Source organism: Mycetomoellerius zeteki, unplaced genomic scaffold (assembly GCF_001594055.1).
Source record: "Mycetomoellerius zeteki isolate Tzet28-1 unplaced genomic scaffold, Tzet1.0 scaffold20, whole genome shotgun sequence".
NCBI classification, from domain to species: Eukaryota; Metazoa; Arthropoda; class Insecta; order Hymenoptera; family Formicidae; genus Mycetomoellerius; species Mycetomoellerius zeteki.
In genome coordinates this window covers 2,816,015-2,838,169 of record NW_017256957.1, presented here as the reverse complement: position 1 = coordinate 2,838,169, position 22,155 = coordinate 2,816,015, and the positions used below count along the sequence as shown (strand labels likewise).

General features: G+C 33.0%; 1 protein-coding gene across 2 annotated transcripts in view; it reads left to right on the top strand.

The window, feature by feature from the left end:
• The window catches only part of LOC108722341 (uncharacterized), a 34,269-nt gene that overhangs the window by 11,297 nt on the left and 817 nt on the right, over nucleotides 1–22,155 (top strand). For both annotated transcript variants that reach the window (XM_018447404.1, XM_018447405.1), the window contains 8 exons: nucleotides 6,332–6,646; nucleotides 7,615–7,839; nucleotides 8,963–9,271; nucleotides 10,072–10,371; nucleotides 11,381–11,686; nucleotides 12,808–13,110; nucleotides 21,692–21,848; nucleotides 21,933–22,093. In XM_018447404.1, the coding sequence (XP_018302906.1) occupies nucleotides 6,332–6,646; nucleotides 7,615–7,839; nucleotides 8,963–9,271; nucleotides 10,072–10,371; nucleotides 11,381–11,686; nucleotides 12,808–13,110; nucleotides 21,692–21,848; nucleotides 21,933–22,093 (2,076 nt within the window). The remainder of the gene's footprint in view (nucleotides 1–6,331; nucleotides 6,647–7,614; nucleotides 7,840–8,962; nucleotides 9,272–10,071; nucleotides 10,372–11,380; nucleotides 11,687–12,807; nucleotides 13,111–21,691; nucleotides 21,849–21,932; nucleotides 22,094–22,155) is intronic.

The window sequence follows — 22,155 nt, the reverse complement described above, 5'->3', positions numbered from 1 at the left end:
GTCACGCGTCAGTAGATCGAATCTCATTGAGCCGATCCTCGCGTTTTACTATGTGAACGACACTAGTATGCAAGCTTGGTAATTTACATGAAATACAGTGACACATAAATTATCTCTTATTCACGCGGTTTTAACGCGTTCAAAATGTTAAATAATCGACATTGACGTTTTTAATATACGTCTTTTATATTCATTTCTTCACCCTTTAATTTACATCACGGAGATGCATTTAAAGCACCAGAATAGAATTGATTGCAGTTGTATTTATGGATGGAGAAGGTAACTTCCTCTTCTTGATGTTAGGTAATCGTAGATAGAAAAAAAGTAAGGGGACGCGCGGAGCGCGTGTTAAAGTAATGAAACGCGGAATTATAGAAGTCCGATATTTTATAGTGATCTTCTCGAAAATGATCGCACGCGATTAGCACGAAATAACAGACTTCTGTGGACGAAGGATGCACATTCCTGCGTATCCTTGACACGATCCGCGCTCGTCAGGCGTACGTCTCACCGTTTACGGAATTCTCAGGTTTCAAGGCGTCGACGTCGTCACCGTCGTGCAAATATAAAAAACGGACGTGCACATACCTCGGCGAGAAGTCAGCCGTGCGTGAGAAGAAAGACGGAGAGGGAGGACGGAAAGAAAGAATAGAAGCTAGATCAGTTAATTATTATCCTGCAATAAACACCGCTAGAGAAATGCAAAAATTAGTGTCGCAAAGTTCGACAACAAAATTTTTTTTAAAAGGATATAATAATATTAATGAATATTGAAAAAATAAATTAGATTATACTGATTAATACCAGTTTCTACCAACGTACATACATTAACTTTTTCAGTTTAACTTATCTTCACCTTTTTCTAATTCTGAAAACTAGAAAAAGATGAAGAGTAAGTTGAATCAAGATTAAAGTTAATCTACATTAGAAACGAGCCTTAGAAAAAGATGAAGAGTTAAACTGAAATTAAAATTAAACTACATTGGTAGAAATAGATATAAGTCCAGAAAGAATAAAAATTTACAGTTCCAGGACAAACTCTACTAAAATCAGAAAGTAACTCTATAAAAATTAATTTTTTCGACTTATTATTAACATTCACGTAATTTTTATTAGCAATTAAGTAAATAAGGGTTTGGAAATAATATTTATAATTCAAAGTTTAGAAAGGAAGCCTACAAGAGCTAACGCAGTTTTGTGAATTTTTATAAGTTTTCTTTCTAACTTTTGAATTATTAATCTATACAATTATTTGCGGCTCACATAAATCTTTTTTTAATTTCTAAATTATTATCTTAAAGCCTTTAATTAATAATAAAAATTATCTAAGTGGCAAATCGAAGTAACAGAAACAAAGATAAATCTAACAAAAGTGAAATAAATAAAAGATTGGTATGTAGAGGGATTTTCTAACATCATATCAACGATATATTGTTAATCAGCGACAGCCAATGACAAAGATGATCCTGCTCTCGTTGTCGATAAGACGTTAGAGAATTCCGCTACAGAAAGGAAAGAAAAACTCATTTTCAAGAAATCTGTGGAATCGCTGTCGGGGGGCCGTGATCGATTGCAGAAAGATTTATGCTCGATAATGTCCGTGATTTAAATTCGCGTTGGATGGCATATATATGTTCAACTGGATAACACGTAGAGAAATTGTGAATAGCGTGCAAACGCGACTAGCGAAAATGATCTCGTGAGCGGAAACGAATACGACGACGATGGATTTCCGAGTCTGATCAGTAATGGTGCGATCGATTAATATTCGCGGTGAGTCGATTCATCGGCAGGAAACCGGAGGACTGCGATCAGCCGTGCGCATTTCCGGGATTGATTATAGAGAAGAGAAACCAAATTGAAAGTATCCTGGCATTAGAATTATATTAAAATCGGAGAGACCGGAAGAAAAAGAAAAGGGTATCTTTCAAATGCTGATATAAATTTAATGAAAACCAAGGAACACACCAAGTCAAGAGAAAGTTAAAATGACTTTATTCCGATGACATGAAAATCAAAATGAAGATAATGGTTACAGAATTTGATTGTTTATTAACGCTAAAAATCAAAATCAGAATCATTTTGCATATAGAAAGTTATCTTAACACGTCATAAACACAATGTTTTTAATGTATTACTCATTACTATTTTAGTTTACGCGTATAATTAACACGGTATAATAAGATTTCTGTAATAGTCAATTAAAAACCTGTTCGAGTCAGAGCAGAGTGATGACGTCAAGGATTTCCCACTTCTCGCAAAAAGAGAACAGCCGATTTTTATAGTTCAGTAGTTCAACGAATTCAAACAAACCTTCGAATCGAACAAAATCTCTTGAGTGTGGACTAGGAACATTTTTTAAATTTTCCAGGAAGTTTTTTTTTATACGAGCAGAATACTTTCTCGAATAATTTCGTTTATACCAATTTGAAGGCCTCATCAGAAAGGTGTATTTATCTTGATGCATAAATATGATGTAATATGCTTGTAATAACGAAACGTTAAGATCTCATTGGAAAGGAAAGTTTAAAAAATCCGTCCTGACGTCATTTTTAGCAAAAAAATCAGTTTTTTCTAGATAATTATCATGAGAATAATGTTTTAACTTAAGCAATAGATTCTTTTTTTATAATGATTTTGATTACCGCAATTGTCTGTCAAGAATAACCGTAAGGTAACAATGTTCCGCACACTTTCGTAACATATTTTTTATTTAAATTTATATCCTGTAACTATATCTCATAATAAATCTTGAGTATTACGTTGCTTTTTTTATTATCATAAATAGGAAATAATGTGTTAGTTACGTCTATGTTTTAATGCTACTGCGCATCCATTGTAATGATTAATAATTTTCATAATTATCGCTAGTTAAACAGCCGCGTCTAACAATATCAGAGAAGAATACTTCACGCATAGATAACTACTTAAAGCACGCACAATTCTGACTCATAAGCAGACGATTTGCATTCACCTTAACGATCTTCCGTATGGCACAAGTATTTGAATTGGTAATTTTGGAAGGAATATTGTCAGGAAAATTAACATCTCCTGGAGAGAGATCGAAAGTTACATTTAAAAGTTAAAGATTTTTCTCCTTGAAATAAAAAAAAATTAATTACTGCACATTTTAACAACTATTAATTAAATTTTTATGATTCTTAAAGCACACATGTGCATATTATTTTCAAAATATAAGTCATAAATAATTAATTTTTAACCTTTCGTCGCTAATATAAATTTTAACAATAAGGGTTTTTCGAGAAACTTGAGAATAAAATTTTTTTATTGTTCCGGATTATATAAAAAAATCTGAAAAAATTCTAGTATACTCAAAGCTTCATCAACGAATTTTTATCATAAAAATCGAATATTTTGCTTATTTTTTACAAATTTAAATTTGTCTATTAAATTTCACAATTAAAATATCGCTAATGCCTAAGACTTCCGGTAATTAAGATTGCTCTTCAGGTCTAATCTTTATATCAATTCATTATCAAAATCTGCTATTCATTCAGTGTCTTCAATTTATACATTCATTAATAAAGCGTTTATTTTCTTTATTCTATTTCATTAAGATTATTACTATGTATTATTATTATGTATTCTAATCGTGACTATACTGTTGCAAGAAAATAGGAGATGAAATCGAATCGATCTCAAAACTTCATTTTAAAAATTTATACTTTTATTTGTATTATTAAATAGGTCACGAATTACTTGCATTTTTAACTATAGAACAAGATTTATCATGATCTCTTTAGATCCATTTTCCTTTTTGGTAGATCGATCAGTCCTGCCTGACTGCACTTCTTATATTTATTATGTATAATGGTCTCGGGATGAGATTCCATTATCGCGTATTGGTCACGTTTTTGCATTTTGTTTTCCTTCCAAAAAAAAGCTTCCGAAAAAAGAATACCGAACTTTTAAAAAGATCAAATGTGAAACCAATCTTTCATTTAATGTGACATTGAGAAGAATTCTCCAGTTGAGACGCGCACATTTGTCAAAGAAAGTTAATAGCACCTTAATGGGATCTACCTACTTCCTCGATTCAAAAATTCTTGGTCGGTTATGCGCAGTGGCCAAAATAATGTTCTATAAAATCAGCGTGAAAGTTAAATGTTACCGAAGAATGATGGAAAGCGCGTCCCAGATAAAATTAGGAAACAATTTCAGGAAAATTGACTCGAGAAATAATTGCGTACTTGACGAGCATAAAAATAACATTAAATGGAAGATGTGAGGACCAAGTGTCCTTTGAGTGAAAGTTAAATCGTAAATCCATAAAATCTTATTCTACAGTTTTTAGTTTTACAAACATAACGTATGTCTACCGTTAAAAGTTGTTACATATAATATACAGCTCTTTAGAATAATATCTTCAAAATAATATTACGTTGATCTGCTTACGAATTTCCATCGTATTCGCCGACTCATTCAAGACGTAACATTGTACGGAATTATGGCTGTTACGAAATTGGTGCAACAGCCGATTGCGACAGAGGAATCCGTGCGGGGATTCCGACATCCGATCGGGTCTAATAAGATCGAGCGGCACGTAGCGCTATAAAACCATGTGCCGACAATCAGTATGTCAATGTAAAGGAAACGACCTTCCAGTGTCAGCGACCAGCTCCGTTTGTCTTGAGGACGGCTCACGGCATCGGCTTTAATGTATAAACTGGCGAACGTTACGCGACAATACCAAGGACCAACTTCGGACATTGTAATTGTGCACGCACTATATACTCGCCATGTAGAAAGCGTGCAATCGGTCGCAGGGGCGCTCTTCCTTTGCCAATCGCCGGTGAATGAACCAAAGGATCCTTATAAGTTCGTTAGTTTTAAAAATCTCCTAAACGATTTTAACAATTTAGATTAATTTGAAAATTAATTTGGAATTTGTTTGAACAATTTAGATTAATTTGAAAAATAAATATTTAGTTTAATATTTATTGATTTTAAATTTATAATTAAAATATTTATTTTAAATTTATGAGAAAAGCAGAAGAAAGTAAGGATTTCTCAAATTATTGTTTTCAAATTCCAAATTAATTTTTAAATTAATTCAAAAAAAATTTAGAAAATATTTATTTTAAATTTATAATAAATATTTAGAAAATATTAATTAAGTAACAAGATTATTATTAATTTTTATTTATTAATTGTTATACTTTACCAAAATTTTATGATATTAAAAGTTTATCTATTTTATTACAACTTTATAAGATTACTGGGCTTATTTATATCTTATATAAATATTTATATTATTCTAAAGTAATCGATTAATTAATGTACAGATGCTATTCTGATCCATCTACCTTATGAATTTCAAAGTTTGGCTGCATCTCTCTTTGCTATTATAATATGGTAGTCAATTTAATTCACGTGATATTACACGTAAACACTATGAGCAGCTGCCTGGCTGCGCAATAGACACGATGTCTGCGTCAGCAATTCTTGCACAATATAAAGTTTCATCAGTTCCGCAAATAGTCACGCAAATACGGAAATAAAGCCAGTTGTTTTTTGAGACACGAATAATTTCCGAGTCGATCTATCGATCCGACCCTGATTCTATCTGCGCATGGTGACAGACGCGCGACGCAAGGCGATTGTCTACGTGACTGTCGGTAGCTTCCTGCCCAGAGCATGTCCCACATATCCGTTCTTCTTCGCGCTGGATGTCTTGCGACGTCGGCTTGCCGACCTGCGCTTTCGATTTTTCACGCAGGGACACCTTTGCTCTATTAACACATTTAAGGCTAAGTCCACAATCTTGCTTTAAGAGACCGTAAGCCGTAAAGTCTTAAAAAATTTACCAATTACAGTTGAATATAAGAAAAATAATCAACTGTGGTTGATTAATTTCTTACGGCTTTACGGCTTAGGGCCTCTTAAAGCAAGGTTGTGAACCTAGCCTAATGTCGGTGATCTTTTTATTATTCGTTACTTTCACGAGAGTAGAAACGCCTATATTACGTTACCGCGCGGGAAAGGCACAAAAAAATTTTTTTTGAAGCATGTTTTTCTTTCTTTCATTTCCGGTTCTCTCTTGTAGCTCTACAATGATTGCGTTCAGCAGAAAAAGCAATTTTGTAACTCTTGTAAGGTTCTTTAATAAGTATAACTGATTTAGATCCTATGAGGAAGTATAAAATGTCATTAAAGAATTTTACAACAGTTGTAAAGCTGCTTTTTTTAACGCAATTGATCGCTAGCGTGATCTCTATCGATTATTTCTCATTACAAACAAAAATGTTCCAAGTAAAACAAATTTAAAAATTATAAATTTACAATTATTGCTTTTTTGCTTGGTATTTAGCTATTCCTATGGCTGACCAATCCGTTAATACGACTATGATATCGGAAGAAGATATCGGAAATGTCTCGGAGTCGACCGTCGTTCCTGAAGCAGAGGGTCACTCCATGGACGACATAATGCCGGGAACGAAGTCGCCGCCGATTGCCGTGGTATTCGTCGACATCCCGGAGCATACGGAAACGGAACTGGGATCGTCCGTGTTGTTGGCATGCCGTACTGCTAATCCTGTGGCCGAATGCCAATGGTCCTGGCAGCCATTGCCACCGGTTCACTTGCCACTTCCGGACGTTAGTGAAAGCCCACCGGTTTCTACAAGTAAGCGCAATATCGCATTGTTCCTTCTACGGCAAATCCAATTCTTGATTCACGTGAGAATCGATGTGATCTATAGCGTCTATTATAATTCTCACTTTAGTGTTAATATCAATTCATCCTTTCGTGTTAACATCAACACCAACAGGGTGTGGCTTTATAACCCCTGGTGTTTATACAATATCATGGTGTGGATTTAAAACCCATGATGTTAAATTCACATCATCACTGTAAAAAGTAATATGTTTTATTCTTGTCTCCATTTTTTTAAACACTTAAGGATGTTTTAGTTTTAAACTTTTTCAATAGACAAAACATTACGTGTTTGAATTTAAAACACTATGCGTTTTAAATTCAAACACGTAATGTTTTGTCTATTGAAAAAGTTTAAAACTAAAACATCCTTAAGTGTTTAAAAAAATGGAGACAAGAATAAAACATTTTAATATCTTAAAATTAAACACTGCTTTTTTTAGTGATGTCAGTATTAATATTAACAACAACATAGTGAGAATTATATAGGTCCGCAAAGTGTTAAATCCACATCTATATATAGTGTTTTGGAATGTATAAATTATCTAACTGTAGAAAGGCTAAAGTCTCGCAGCATTCCATAAAAACGTTAGAAAAGTATTTCTCCCTTAAAATTTTAAAGATGTTTTTAATGCAATCATGAATTCAACACTGAGTTAATTAAATCACTTTAAAAATTCTCTGAGTCCTTAGAAAAGTATCTTTTCCTAAAAAGATGTTTCAAATGCAATTATAAATTCGACTTGGGTTAATCAAGTCACTTTTAAAATTCATCCACGTGTTCTCCCTTATCGCTTTCCTCCAGTCCGCGCGATAACTATTCTTATAGTTCAGCCTTATCTTTCTACGCCGGATATCGCAGGCATTATTCATAATTCTGTAATTCGCGCGCTGAATATTCATCGATGCCGTTCGCTCGAACCTCTCGGTGATTTCAGCTACGGCGATCCCAACGATCGCAACTGCAGCGACTCCCACGACCCACCCATTGCCCGTACGACAGTTTCCTGCGTTCGGGAATAACAGCAACGATTGCTCCGTGAGATTCTCCAGCACTAAGCACGAGCAGACAGGATACTGGACTTGCGCGGCGAGAGCCTCGACCAGCGATCCTTTCACTAGCACCGATCCTGCCAAGCTTAGCATCGTCAATGTTAATCACGGTAAGATTCATTTCAATCTCGTTAATATCATCGATTTCAAAATTTCTGTACTTTTAGATATACTTTCAGATATGATATCTTGATATTTTCTCGTACTTTTGATCAAATTTAGTCTAAGTTCGTTTTACTTTTTGTCGTGAAATGTATTTATGTTTGTAACAAGAGAAATTATATTTTTATAATAGAAAAATATACTTAAATATATATATAATCAAACAATTTTTTAATATTATAATAATAAAATTATTTTTCTTTCTTTTTTTATTTACATTCTATTAATAAATTAATTTTATTAGGCTTCGGATTAAATGATTACAGACAAGTTATTTGAAAATTCGATAAGACCATCACTTATCTTTTATCAATCTGTCTATATTTCTGATATTCCACAAGAAAAAACTGTTTGAATCGGAATCCCGTTCTTTGTATACAATTTTAATCGCGTGAGTATGGTGAATAAGCACGATGTATTTACGCAGTTGCTTTCGGACGACCTCGAATTCTTGGTGACAAAACGTGCTTGACGTCGCTCTTTGTTTTTATCAATTGTGTCAACGATCATAATATTTTTTTGAGAATTTTGTGACATAAAATATCATTTATTTTGTGACGTAAAACGTTATTTATTTTGCACCGTGTTTCAATATTTAATTAAAATTTGGTACTAAAATGTCAATAATGTTTAATTTTATCAGTAATGTTTAATTTTTTATTCATATATTACATCTATTATATTCAGTTTTTGGATGACGATCCTCCAAATGAGTCATCCAAAAAGTGAAAGACAAGTGAATCATGGAAATGTTGTTTCCATTCGAATTCGGTTTACTTCGATAATTATCGCGAATGAATCATGCTATATGAAACGTACAAACACTATACATATACATTTCCCTCCAGGAAAGATTAATTTCGATTTAATTAGAGAATCTGAAAATGAAAGTGCCAGCGTACAAGGCCTCATACTAAACAGAATGAAGAGAGAAAGAAAGAGAATTAATTAATTGCGACGAGTTTCATTTTTAATTATATTTTCGCGAGTTGATCCTTTTAATTAACTTTCGAGTCCCTTGTTTTCAAATTACGTAAGAGATACCGAAGGTGCAACTGGTGCACGTTTCAGGCATCCTCATTACATTCGCGAAGCACGAGAATGTCGTTGAAGTGCCGGCGGGATCCTCGGCGCAGATAATGTGTCAGACGAAGTCGCCGGTGCGCGAATGCCAGTGGTCCTGGCGGCAGCTGAACCAGTCGCAACCCTGGAACCTCGACGTGAAATCGTTTCCAGCCTTTGGTAATGACAGTACGGAATGCAGTATCAAGTTCAAGAACGTCCTACCGGAGCAAGAAGGCTACTGGACCTGCGGTGCGCGAGTAGATCCGAATTCCTCCTTCACCCAGGCGATTCCCGTCCGTTTTCTCATATCAGAAGGTATTTAATTAGTTCCTTGAATTGGAAATTATAAAATTCACACAAAATACTATTAGGTACTAAAACTCGCTTTGACCAAATATGGCTTCTTCACTTATTTGTGTTGAATTTCTCGGTCGATTTTCTTAATATTTAATTAATTATGCTGACACTTACACATGTATTCTGTTTTATTCATTTTTATATTGACATAAATTAATTGATTACATTCTTCACGTGTAAAGAATTGTATAATGAATAATTGAGAATGCAGTTAAAGTAAATATAAGAATAATTATATATTTTACATTTTATAATTTTCTTGAAGTTAAAATAGTTCGTGTTTAATAATAAGGTACATATTTTAAATAACGAAAAATTAAATAATTTTTTAATGCTTTAAAGGTCAACGCTCTCCTATATTTTAACAAGTTAAATAATTAGTATAAACGCGTGTCTTTAATGCAATTAATCATCTTTCAGTGATTTGAATGATGTCTCTTATATATGTATATTTAAAATCAACTATACTTTTGATAATTTTGTGAAATAATTGTTGGTAACTGTTGAATATTGAAAAATATTCAACATTGTCACATTTACTTTGCGTCACAATGGTTACGTTTACACCGTGCATTTAGGCCGCGGCCTATACAATAGGTGTCTTTGTTTATCCTGTATATTAAACAAAGACACCTATCGTATAGGTCGCGGACTAAGTGCACGGTGTAAACGTAGCCAATGACTCCGATCGATCTTATACCACGCGATCCGTTCCGCGATTGAAAAACCATCGAAGAGCTTTTGCTTCCCTTTTATAGTCGAGTTCGTGCAGTTGTCGCGCGGCGTGCAGGTTGCAGCCGGCGAATCGGTCTTTCTACGATGCTTGGCGAACAAGCCGGTGATACAGTGCGAGTGGTCATGGAGGGCGTCGAACTCGAGCAAGGAACCACTGATGGTGAAGAAGTTCAATCCAAACAAGGATGCTGAACACGACTGTTCCGTGCGATTCAAGAACATATTGTACGAGGAGGAGGGTCTGTGGACCTGCGGGGTACGTTTGACGCCCGATGGTATCCTGCACACGGCGCCCGCGGCGACTGTCAGCCTCCTGCCTACAGGTACGCGACGGTTACGTTTAATTAAGAAATAAATATATCCAAACCCTACAATCGTCCGGACGTCCGATCCAATTGCCATACAATTACGAGCGCCGTGCGAAAGAATACTCGTGTAATTGTTACGGTAATGTTTCGCGCAATTACGAATGGATTGATGTCTTGGCGTGAGATGATGTGAAAATTGATTGCAGAAAAACAGTAAAACGATGTTAGTATTAAGAAATTTAAAGTAATTGCATAATAATATCTGTTTCAAATGTCTGTACTTTTGCCTTTCTGTTGAATCGTGAAATTAAGATCTTATGTTCAGAATCTTAAGACTAACTGCAATGAAAAAAAGAAGTAATTAAAAATTCAGTACACTTTGAATTATCGATGTCGGAATTCAGAGTAATTCGATCTCGTATAATTCGACTGCACTTTCCCTTCCTACATTTCACCTTTCTCTTACATTTCGTCTAATTTATGTAACATTTATACTAAATGAAAACTAACTCTAACGCAGTTATAAATTGCATTCGTAGAGCGGTAATGGATAATTAAATTCGATTTCGTGTGATCTTCTTCCCGGGAGGACATATTCTAAAAATAAAAAGTTATTAAGTATCAAAATTCAAAATTTTATGAAATGATACGTAAGTATACATAATTATACATGAGTATATGTATAAACAATATTACTTAATACTTTTATGAACAAAACTTTTTGTTATTACAATATTATCAATTTCAAAAATTGAGTATATATTTATATAAACTCCTTTCAAAAAAAAAAATATATATATAGTGTATAAAAAAATATACAATATATATATATATATATTTTTATCTGATTTTTTTTTTAAATTTACACAACGCTGCGTCGTCAGGAATTTCTCAAAATTTTTTACGTGCTTTCGGCAAAGAAATAGAATCCATCAACGCGTTATTCACACAAATCAAAACGTACTTTTTCCGCGTTCCTCGGCTTCTAATCGTGAATTTTTCTTATCATGACGGCCGATTCCAGCTAAGGTGAGCTTCGTCGAGGTGCCGATTGACACGGCGGTGCCAGTAGGTACGGAGGCCACTTTGAAGTGTGTCACTAGCAGCCGCGTGGAAAAATGCGTGTGGACGTGGAAGCCGCTGCACGGCAGCGATCCGGAGATCGTTCTCAATGAATTTCCGAGCAACGGTGATCTTGGTCGCGATTGCTCGCTTCACCTTCCGCACGTGTACGCGGAGAAGCAGGGTTACTGGAGTTGTCAAGTTTCCATCGTGTCGCTCAATACCATCCTGACATCGCCGCCTGCGAAACTCGTAGTCTACGAGCAAGGTAATAGATGCTTGCGATCTCTATTTTTTATGTAGCCTTCTCTTTTCTTTTTCTTTCTAATTCTTAGTCCTCTAATGTCGGAGTCAAATATGACTCTGGTTTCATCAATTAAAACATTTTTTTTACTGCAATTACTTAAAGTCAGTAAATTTTGTATTTTTTCATTGTTAAATTCATAATGTCAAATTATATCCAATTTGAATTATTTTTTATAAGTCGATATTGTTCCTACATATTTCGCAAAAATCTAAGAGACACGTATTTTTTTATATGTGCGCCAACTCATGTTTAAGGGGTGAAACATCCTTTTGAAAAAAAAAAACGGTATTTCTATTTTGAGTTGAATACCGTCGGAAGTATAAAAGATGGAAAAAAATTTTTTAAACAAAAGTTGTACGGTTTCAAGAGTACTTCAAAAAATGTTGTGAAGAAAAAAAATTTTTTTAATTTTTTTGTTAACAATTGTTAAACAAAAAAATTTTTTAATTTTTTTTGTTCACAACATTGAAGTACTCTTGAAACTGTACAACTTTTGTTTAAAAAATTTTTTTCCACCTTTTATACTTCCGACGGTATTCAACTCGAAATAGAAATATCGGTTTTTTTTTTCAAAGGAGTGCTTCACCTCTTAAACATGAATTAGCGCACATATAAAAAAATACGTGTTTTAGACTTTCGTGTTTAACAACACATTTCATGGAGAATCAAATCGGTTCCGGACAGTTGTGAAACTTTCGTAAGTGCATATGTTAATATAGTTTGCTTTGAAACTAACCATAGAAATGGAATGATTTATACCTTGACATTTATATTTTGACATAAAAGTTAAAAAAAATTGTTATTAAACTTAAGGGATTGAATCATCATTGCTCCTTTGATGTCTAACAATTTCATCTATAAATAAACAGAGACAGAAGTTTCATATTATTATTCAATTTTTTTACTATTTTGTACATTGATTAACTGAAAAATGAATAGAACAGAGCATCGAATCGAATCTGTCCTTACTTTTTTGGAAATTCGTTCTGATTTATCATAGAGAATTAATTTTCATTTTAATTTTTTACATTCTAATGTAATTCTAATTCTGATTCTAATATGTCGCTAATATCTCTTTCCAGAGGAAGTAAAGTTCTCAGAGCTGTCGCAGGATATCCAGATCTCCTCCGGCGGCAGCGTTTTGCTGCGCTGCGTGACGTCCTCGGCAGTGGAGCAGTGCCGGTGGTCGCTCACCCCAGTCAATTCCAACACCACCGTGGTGGTGAAGCAGTTCCCGGCAGCTGGAAACGAGGCTCGCGACTGCAGCGTCCGCCTGAGCCACGCTCTCGCCGAGCAGGAAGGTCTATGGACCTGCGGCGCTAGGATACACGGCCAGCAGAACTACACGGACGCGCCACCCGCGAAGCTGAGCCTCCTTGAGCCAGGTATCATCGAGAACTAACGATAAGACGGTCGGTTTAATGTCGCTTCTCCACCGCTACGGTGAAGAAAGCACCATTAATCGATCGTCGCGCGATTCCGGCGCGTTCGGTCTAGGCTAAATTATGCGTCGTAAATCGCCATGGAATACCGTAAATTACAAATGATCTAAATGCTCGGAGGACATAGAGGACTTAAGAGTACTGCGTTACTATAATTCAGTGTTTGCCTACTTCCTTTTCGAACTGCCGACCTTTTTAGTTGAATCTTTGAAGTGTATACGCAGCTTGTCTCTTTGTTCCATCTTTAATATTTAGATCCTACCTTTTAATTTACAGTATTCGCTTATTGTAATAAATGTTCTCGCATTCCACGCATCTTTAGTATTTAGATTCTACTTTTTAATTTACAGTCGACTGTAGTAAAAATAAACATAATCTCATTCCATATTTGGAGTGAAGGCCTTGATTCATTATCAACCAAAAGAGATTTTGATTCTTGCGATTGCTTTCATTTCATGGACTTTTAATCAATGACAGAAACGGACTGAATCGATGACATTTTACTCGAGTACATAAAGTTCGTCGGAGACGACTTTATCATTGAATATGTATTATATCCAAGTCGTCGCATTAGGCTACAATAAATTTTCTCAGAGTGCCTCGCGTGAGAAGGATCTTGCGTGCAAGAAGCGCACATAAGGACCATATATGCGAGCTGTCACGTGGAAAAGGATCTCTCGCGTGTGGAAGAACTTGCACCTTCGGTTGCACCGGTCATATGTATATTTCATGAACCTGAAATTGACAGGAAACTATATGTCACGTAATGGGAACTGTATCAAAATAACACAGATAATAATTTAATAGACATTATTGATATCAAAACGATAACATTTTTTATCTCATTCTTAACTTTCAAGTCATTATTCACGGAAAGAATGTTTTTGCTAGAATTTTAAAACTTGTTGCTCATCATGTTTGAGTTTCCTTATACATAGAGAAGACCGGGGATAGTTGATACAGGTTTTTTTAGGAATTTTTTCCATGTAACTAATAAATGGAATATAAACCGTAAGGTCATTTTGCAATAGTCACATGCTTACACTACATAAAAATATATTATTTTTATAATTTAATAATATGATTAACTTTCTAGTATTAATAAAATATATAAGATCATGCATCTTGTAACAACTAACCCCATATGCGGAATTACAGTTACTGGGGTCACTTGTTACATATCCAGATTTCAAAATATTACATATTTAATTAAATAAAAAAATACATATATATACTTCATTAATAATTTTAAAATGATATACATATATAGGCATGTAATATTAATAACGTTTGTGATATACTAAACAGTTTTCTCTTTTTCTTACATACATCACTGAAATAAAAATATCAATTTATATATGATTAGCATTTAGTTGCCGCTATTACGCTTACAATAGATTATGTTGAAATTAGGTGTGACGACGGAGAAGCAGACACTTGTAACGACACACCCCGTCACAACTAGTCTCGGAGTGTCATATATTTCAATTATTACTTATGCAAAAAATATATGTTAAGACGTTAATATAACTGTAAGATGTTTATAAAATAAGAATTCTATAGAAATAGTTAAAATTATGATATGATGAGCAAATTCGATTGATAAATATAACATTTAATATATCACTGATTTATTTTACATTTGGCTATGAAAAACCGAAAATATTTTCTATTTCTGAAAATATGCTATTCTGAAATAATTATTGCAGCGTGACCGCAATGTTTTGACGGAAATACTATATTTTTATGTAATATTATCGTTTGTTGTTTTGTAGCAATTTTAAGTGTAACAACATGCCCCATGTATCAACTATCCCCGGTCCTAATTACTTTGATGGTCCAACAAAATTATTTTCGGATCTGCATCTGTCTAAATTTTTAGATATTTTAGCAAAATCGTTCTTTCCGTTTTTTATATCAAATCTGTAATCGTCACGTTCTGTTGAGTTTCATTTCATGAAATATACTCGAGACTTTTGTTCCAAGCTTGGCTACAGTCGCGTCTCTGTGAAAACAAAATCGTAGAACATATATATTATATACGTTTGAATTTCATATTATTTTATGAAGATCTATGGCCTTGTCGTGACGACTGTCGCAACAAACAGCGATCGTGAAAGCATCGAGACGAGCTGTATGCGTATGAGAACTTTGCACGTACCGCGGCACATGCGTGTACATAAGTGTATAGACCATGGATTCTAAGATGCACGTCTTTGCAATCTGCGGTAAATAAAGCTTCTTCGACACGAGCATCATTTGGACGGCCTCATGTCATAGCGAGCTAATCGGAAAACGTTATTAACGAAATTAATAAGTAGTCAAAGAATTAGCAATTTTTCTTAAGAAATCGATTGTGCGATTTTCTTTATAGAATTATTATAATTTTTATACTCGCGACATTGATAACAGAGATTGTGTAAAATCTCACGAGGGACTTAATTTTACTAAATAAGCTGCTTTTGATTCTTTTACTTTTTAAACAATTCGATATGTTTCGTTGAAGTAAGGAAAGTCAGTTTCAATATTTGCGAAGTTGGTTCGCAGCGATAACTCAGTCCTCATTGGCCTCATTACGGCTACCTAGTCGTTCAACTGAAAGATAAACTGTGCATAACTCATCGTCCCACATCTGTTGTCCTCCAAGTAGCGAGGATCCACGCTTGATAACGACGTTACGAGAAAGCAAATCCAATTGATCGTGGAACCTCGAATGTCCTAAAAATTATTATGGATGGAAGGTGATAGATCTGCATGTCTAATGAAGCTTTATTTTACTAGATTACGCACGGAAAGAACGATTTTGCTGAAGTATATCTAAAAATTTAGCTAGATACATATTAGAAAATAATTTTGTTGGACTATCAAATTGATTACAGTGAGTGCAAAAAATATTTGTGCAGGAGAGATATCTTTTAAAAAAACCTTATTTTTTTTTAAATAAACATTAATTAGCAAAGTATTTATTAACAAAAAATAAAATAGGTATCGTATATGTTTCAAGATTATTTTACCTAAAAGCAGGGAACGAAAGTATGTGTTACTTGTAACGCCGTTACTTTTTATCGTTACTTTGTTATAATAACAATTTGGTAATGACGTTGTGAATTTGTCACGACGGTAATGATAACATTAGAATTAGAAAAGTCAAATATTACTTGCAACGAATTGGAAATGGTCACTCATTATTGAAAAAAATAACTTTTTATTACTGAAAAATTTCATTATGATTGCTAGAGTTTTCACATTTTTTGCAGCGTTGCTCATCATGTTTGAGTTTCCTACATAATCATTTTGATGGACCAACAAAATTATTTTCAAATCCGTATTTAGTTAAATATTTAGATATTTTAGTAGAATCGTTTTTTCCGTATAGATGTGGAAGCGCGAGTGTTGCCAGGCCATTCGCTGCCCACGTGTGTGCTAAAGAAACAATCGCGATCGATTTTATTGCATATCATAAAAGATGAATATACGAGAACGATCTTACATGGCCGTTTCATCGATTAAGCTTTGTCATCTGTTTCGACACATAACGTTGAAAGGATAGTCAAATCCTTTAGTATGTCTAAGATAGCAATTTTCGCGCTCTGTCTCAGGCAGTATTATATCTGATTAAGTAGAGTACCCAAGCAGACAATATTTGTTTAAAAAACGTTTAGCCGAAACGTTTTTTATGCTGTATAAAAACGTTAAATAGACGTCATTAACATTAAACGTAATGTTTATTAAAACGTCGAAACGTCTCGTATAAGAACTATATTCTAAACTAGTAAAAAATGCTTAATAACGTTATAAACGTCTTATGAACTTCATTATAAAACGTATCAAACTTTAAATGTTTATTTTTCAGTTTATTATGTATATGATTTCTAACGTTTATTAAACGTATTTTGAACGTAACTGTGTTGTTTGGGTATAATAGCGTGATAAAGCTTAGAACTGCTAGTTTTAACGGATATAATAAATTATTAATTATCGAGTATCGTCTGCACAGAAAGGTTTTGCTGAAATATCTAAAATTTAACTAGATATAAATCTGAAAATAATTTTCTGCAAATAATTTTCTGAACATAACTTTTTTCATTATATACTGCAAAAATTTTTAATATTTTAATTTGAACATCCTATACAATTATTTTGATGGTTCAAGAATATTATTTTCAGATCTAGCTAAATTTTTAGATATTTCAACAAAATCTTTCCGTGTGTATTTCAGAAAAGAGTTTTGCATTTAAATTCTTTAAATACTTGTATTTTTTTTATCTTAGACATAAATTTATTAAACTTGCCGAAAAATTGCTAGCATTCTCGGAAATTTGTTTTGAGAATTCTTGCGAATTTTTCCTTTGTATTTTACAATTCGGTGAGAAAAGTCGTATTTTTTTTTAATTTTATGAGATTTTATAATAGAAAATAAACCAAACGTAGCTGGTAATTGGATCTAGGAATTCAGTTATTGGCTGTCTGATTTTCTATTCGACATCTTGTGTCCTTCTGAAAAGAAATTTATTGAAAAATATGCATTTTTATTGAAGTTATGTATAAAGATATTCATTTAGTGTCCATATATACAAAATATATGTATGTAGTTTATACGATTCAATCTTAAAATAAGATTAAATCGTGCAGAACTCTGTTGCACAGAACGTGAAAAGTATATAAACGCGCTTTTCGATTACGTTTTAGCGACAATCCAAGTACATCTTTTTAATATCATGCACATAAAGATCATGAAATTTTCATTCGATTACGCATTACGTCAACATTCTTTGCTTTATCGCGGCATGTGGTATCCATTTTTAATTTAATTACGTTGTCGTGCATTTGCATTTACTAGTGTTAGATCATTTTGCATTATCAAAGACGGTAGTGCCCATTACCGTTCATCATTCGAGATTCTCCGATAAACCGTGAGATTTATCGGTTCGTTGTGTGCCGCCTGGTAAACCACAAATTAACAATCCTGTCGGCTTTTCTTGTTATCCCTAGAGATTAAGAAGGCTTCACACACGAATTGTAATTAATTGCGATTTTTTCCACGGTAATTCATCCACGCCTTCATCCACGCTGTTATCTGCATATCGTCAAATTAGGCATACATAAATTTGTTATTAGATAAAATTGAAATTTTGTTTCATGTTGCAAGAATTTTCCTATTTAAATTAAAAAATAATAATGATATAATAAAAAAATATTTCTATATCTTTTATTTATAATAAAGATATGAAACAAGATTAAATAAATTACATATTGCAGTATTTATAATATAACACATGTATAAGTTAAAAAGAAAGACTCTACAGAAATAAATCAGTAAACAATAATGTCAATCAAAATCAAACACAAGGTGAACGCGTGTAAATTTTATTAGTATGACATAATAAATTGTAGACGGTTCGGATACTTCTCAATATAACAAAAGAATTAAAATATAGAACAAGGTTCAATGACTAGTCGTCATATAAAACGCAATATTAACCCTTCATGGTCACACTTTTAAAAAGCACGATGATTACTCTGGGTTAAAATGATCCGACCCATCTTTAAAGTGTTACCAAATCGGCGGTTATTAGTTGCAATGATTTAAAAAAAATACAGTATATAATTTCATCCTTTAAGAAAATAGAACAATTTTTGTGAAAAATTTAACACTAAAAAAATCGTAAACATGTATTAGAATTTAGCGTAAAAGTTACATATACTATACATTGTCTTTCACGCTAAATTCTAATACATGTTTACGATTCTTTTTTTAGTGATAAAATTAAATTTTTCATAAAATGTTCGGGTTATTTTGACCCAGTGTGACCATGAAGGATTAAGAGAGAATAATCTGTGTGTATGTGTGACGAGATGTTGTATAGAATATTTTGGTACAAGATATGTATTGTGTTCAAGCGCTTGTTCATCGAATTTTCAAATTAATGCAGAGAATATTTAAAAAATTAAAAACAACGTACAAATTTGATGAGAATAATTTTGACTTACGTGATAAATACCTAGGCAAGTTGTTTAGTGACGTAAAACGGATCGCACACTCAACCTCATGTGAAAGTCATGATCAAATATAAGACATATATAAAAACACCTAAAAAGAGAGATAATAAAGAGAGGGAAACATCAAATACTTGTAAATAGATTTAAATATATTTATTTACGCGCGTCCACCTTGTGTTTGGCTCTGATTGCTATTATTGTTTACTAATAACAGATATAATAAAAGAAATGTTGAAGTACCTATATTGCAAATAGCATTAAAGAATAAATTAAAAACGAAAAGTTTATTATATTTCTTATTTTTTACATTCGTTCTTGATCAGTACATGGAATTATTTTCTTCGTTAAAAAAATTCATTATTAGCAATGCCATTCACAATTTCCTATTTATATTTTTAACGGCGAGACTGCGTTTAAATGAGATTTTGCATTTAGTTAACAAACATTCTAGTTAAATAATGCGCGAAATGGATTATCTTAACATCGATATCTATGAAAATATTATGTATAGGAGAAAACATTTTATACAAAAATTTCACACATGATATTCTACATTATGTTGTCTACGAATTTACAGATTACAGCAAAAAGATTAAATAACCAATTTTTCGTCTAACTCTCTTTAATTAAAATTAATTAAATAATTTTTCCAATAATATTGCAATAATAATTGCTTATGTTACTTTCTTATTCTATTTTCAAATAATTGAATGATGATTTAGAACTCAATGTGCTCTTTATGAAATGCATATCTTTTGTATATATAAAAATATAGTAGAACCAATAAATAAGTTACAAATTAATAAAAAATTATCTAAATGAGAGTATTAAACGACTATAGATAAATGTATACAAGCATCACTGACTGTCTCCCGTCCTACATTTCACATTATTTATTATAGAAAGTCATCATCCTTAAGTTAATATCGCGCTTCTATCTTTCATCATGTTTATTGTTTAATTTGTGGTCGATTTTGATATATGTCCGTTATATATATATATATATATACGATTCATGATTATGACTTATGACTAGCCGCTAGTGCATTTAATACTAAGTAGGCAATTTTTAGTGTTAAGGTTTTAGCGTTCAGAAAATTCATGTTCGCGACGAGCAATATTCGCTCAGCTCGTTGATCAATAGTGCAAAGGTATCATCATGTTGTTTTAGGTCTCCGGTTTCTAATTAAATTTTTCTTGAACCGTAAACTTTACTTTGCGGAATTTCAAACGAATTCAATTTGAACTGACATAATTACGGAGGCAATTTAATTATTTGTTCGGTCACGAATGCAGATATCATATTTTATACGTTAATACTGTGCTTTACAAATAATTATGATGACAAAATATGCACGCGATCAAATTTGAGCAGCGATTCACTCGCAGAGCGTATGAATCTTCATGTGCCATTAAGTATCGTTAAGCACCGCGAGGTATTCGCGTATCTTCGAGCGCGTTTTGAGTCTCTGAGTTGCTGTAAACTGTTTTTTTCTTTCTCATCTAAATAAATAGTAATGTGAAAACGTCACAGTGACCTTCTCATTTCCATCATCCCGTTACTAACTACATTACAGCTAAACCTGAAGGAGCTCTTTCCGAGTTTGAGGCGGCTGCCACAATTTCAAATTGATGCACAAATAGCGATAATTAATCAAATATATCCACAGAAAAATATTGCAGGCGCTAATTTTTTAGAGAAGTATGACATTTACGAAGAAAGCATATGATTGCTACATTTAATAAAATGTCTGTCGATTTAAAGCAACGTGGTAGTAATGCGAAACTACACACATAAGTATATTAGATATATCTAATATTTCATATAAACCGTCGTTCTTATAATAACTTGATATTTTAATGTAGAAAACAATATTTTTAATATTATATAATATAATATTATATAATTTAATATTATATATTTTATTTCACAGTTTACTTGTGACGTTTACGTCTAACATTAAAATATTTGAATATTGTCTGATAAGTATAGCGCTTGAAATATTTCTTCTGAGATTTTTCTAATGTCATCAATGCACGCGAAATCAGCGCTGCACAATCTAACGATTCAAACATATATCAAGCCACGAAAAGTCATCGATGCACAAACGTATGGTGGTTGGTGATCAAAATGGATAATCTGCACCGGAGATTTAGCGGTTTTTGGTGAGTGGGAAAAAAAAATTCAAAAATTGCTTTCCTGATGGCCTCAAGAAAAATTTACGTTAAAAGCAAATTTGCCGCTTTAACAAAAAAGCGGTTTTTAAAAATTCGGAAATCTTACAGAAAAACTTGTTCGGTAAAAAAAAAGTGCAATCAAATAAATAAATATTTTAACATTTTTGGCACTTAAAATATTCGAGAGTTTATTGTGTATAAACGATAAGCAAGATATAACACATTAAATTTAACGATATGTAATACTTTTGATAAATATTTTTGATAAACTGTGGATTTTGATAAATCCTTGAGGCTGTAAGGATTAAAAGAAAGATCAATTCAAAACATATCGATCGTTTTTTAGAGCCCGTTACTATCGCAGTTTGGGCCGCACCTCACAAAATGGTCACTCTTGCGTGTAGAGTCGGATCTGTGTCATCAGAGGCCAAATGCCACTGGATTCACGATCCAAATGTTCACGTATATCAAAACTCCAGCAGGCAGCTTTCAAAAAAAACGAGGTAACATCTTTTGTAATATACATATATTGTTTTTTATTATGCATCCATTGTAACATTGTAACACACTTCTCTTATACAATGCAGGCACAACTTGCAAATGGATTACACTACGGGTGTATGCAAGCTGATCTTCAAACCGGATCACACTGATCTCGGACAATGGACCTGTAAATTTACGATCAACAATGATAACGCCGATATCGAGATAGGAAGCGCGACACTTGTCCTGTTGAACACTTTAACAGGTCTTTGCTAACATTTCGTTTATAGAAATCTTATTATTTATTCCTTACCTTTCTGTGCGAGC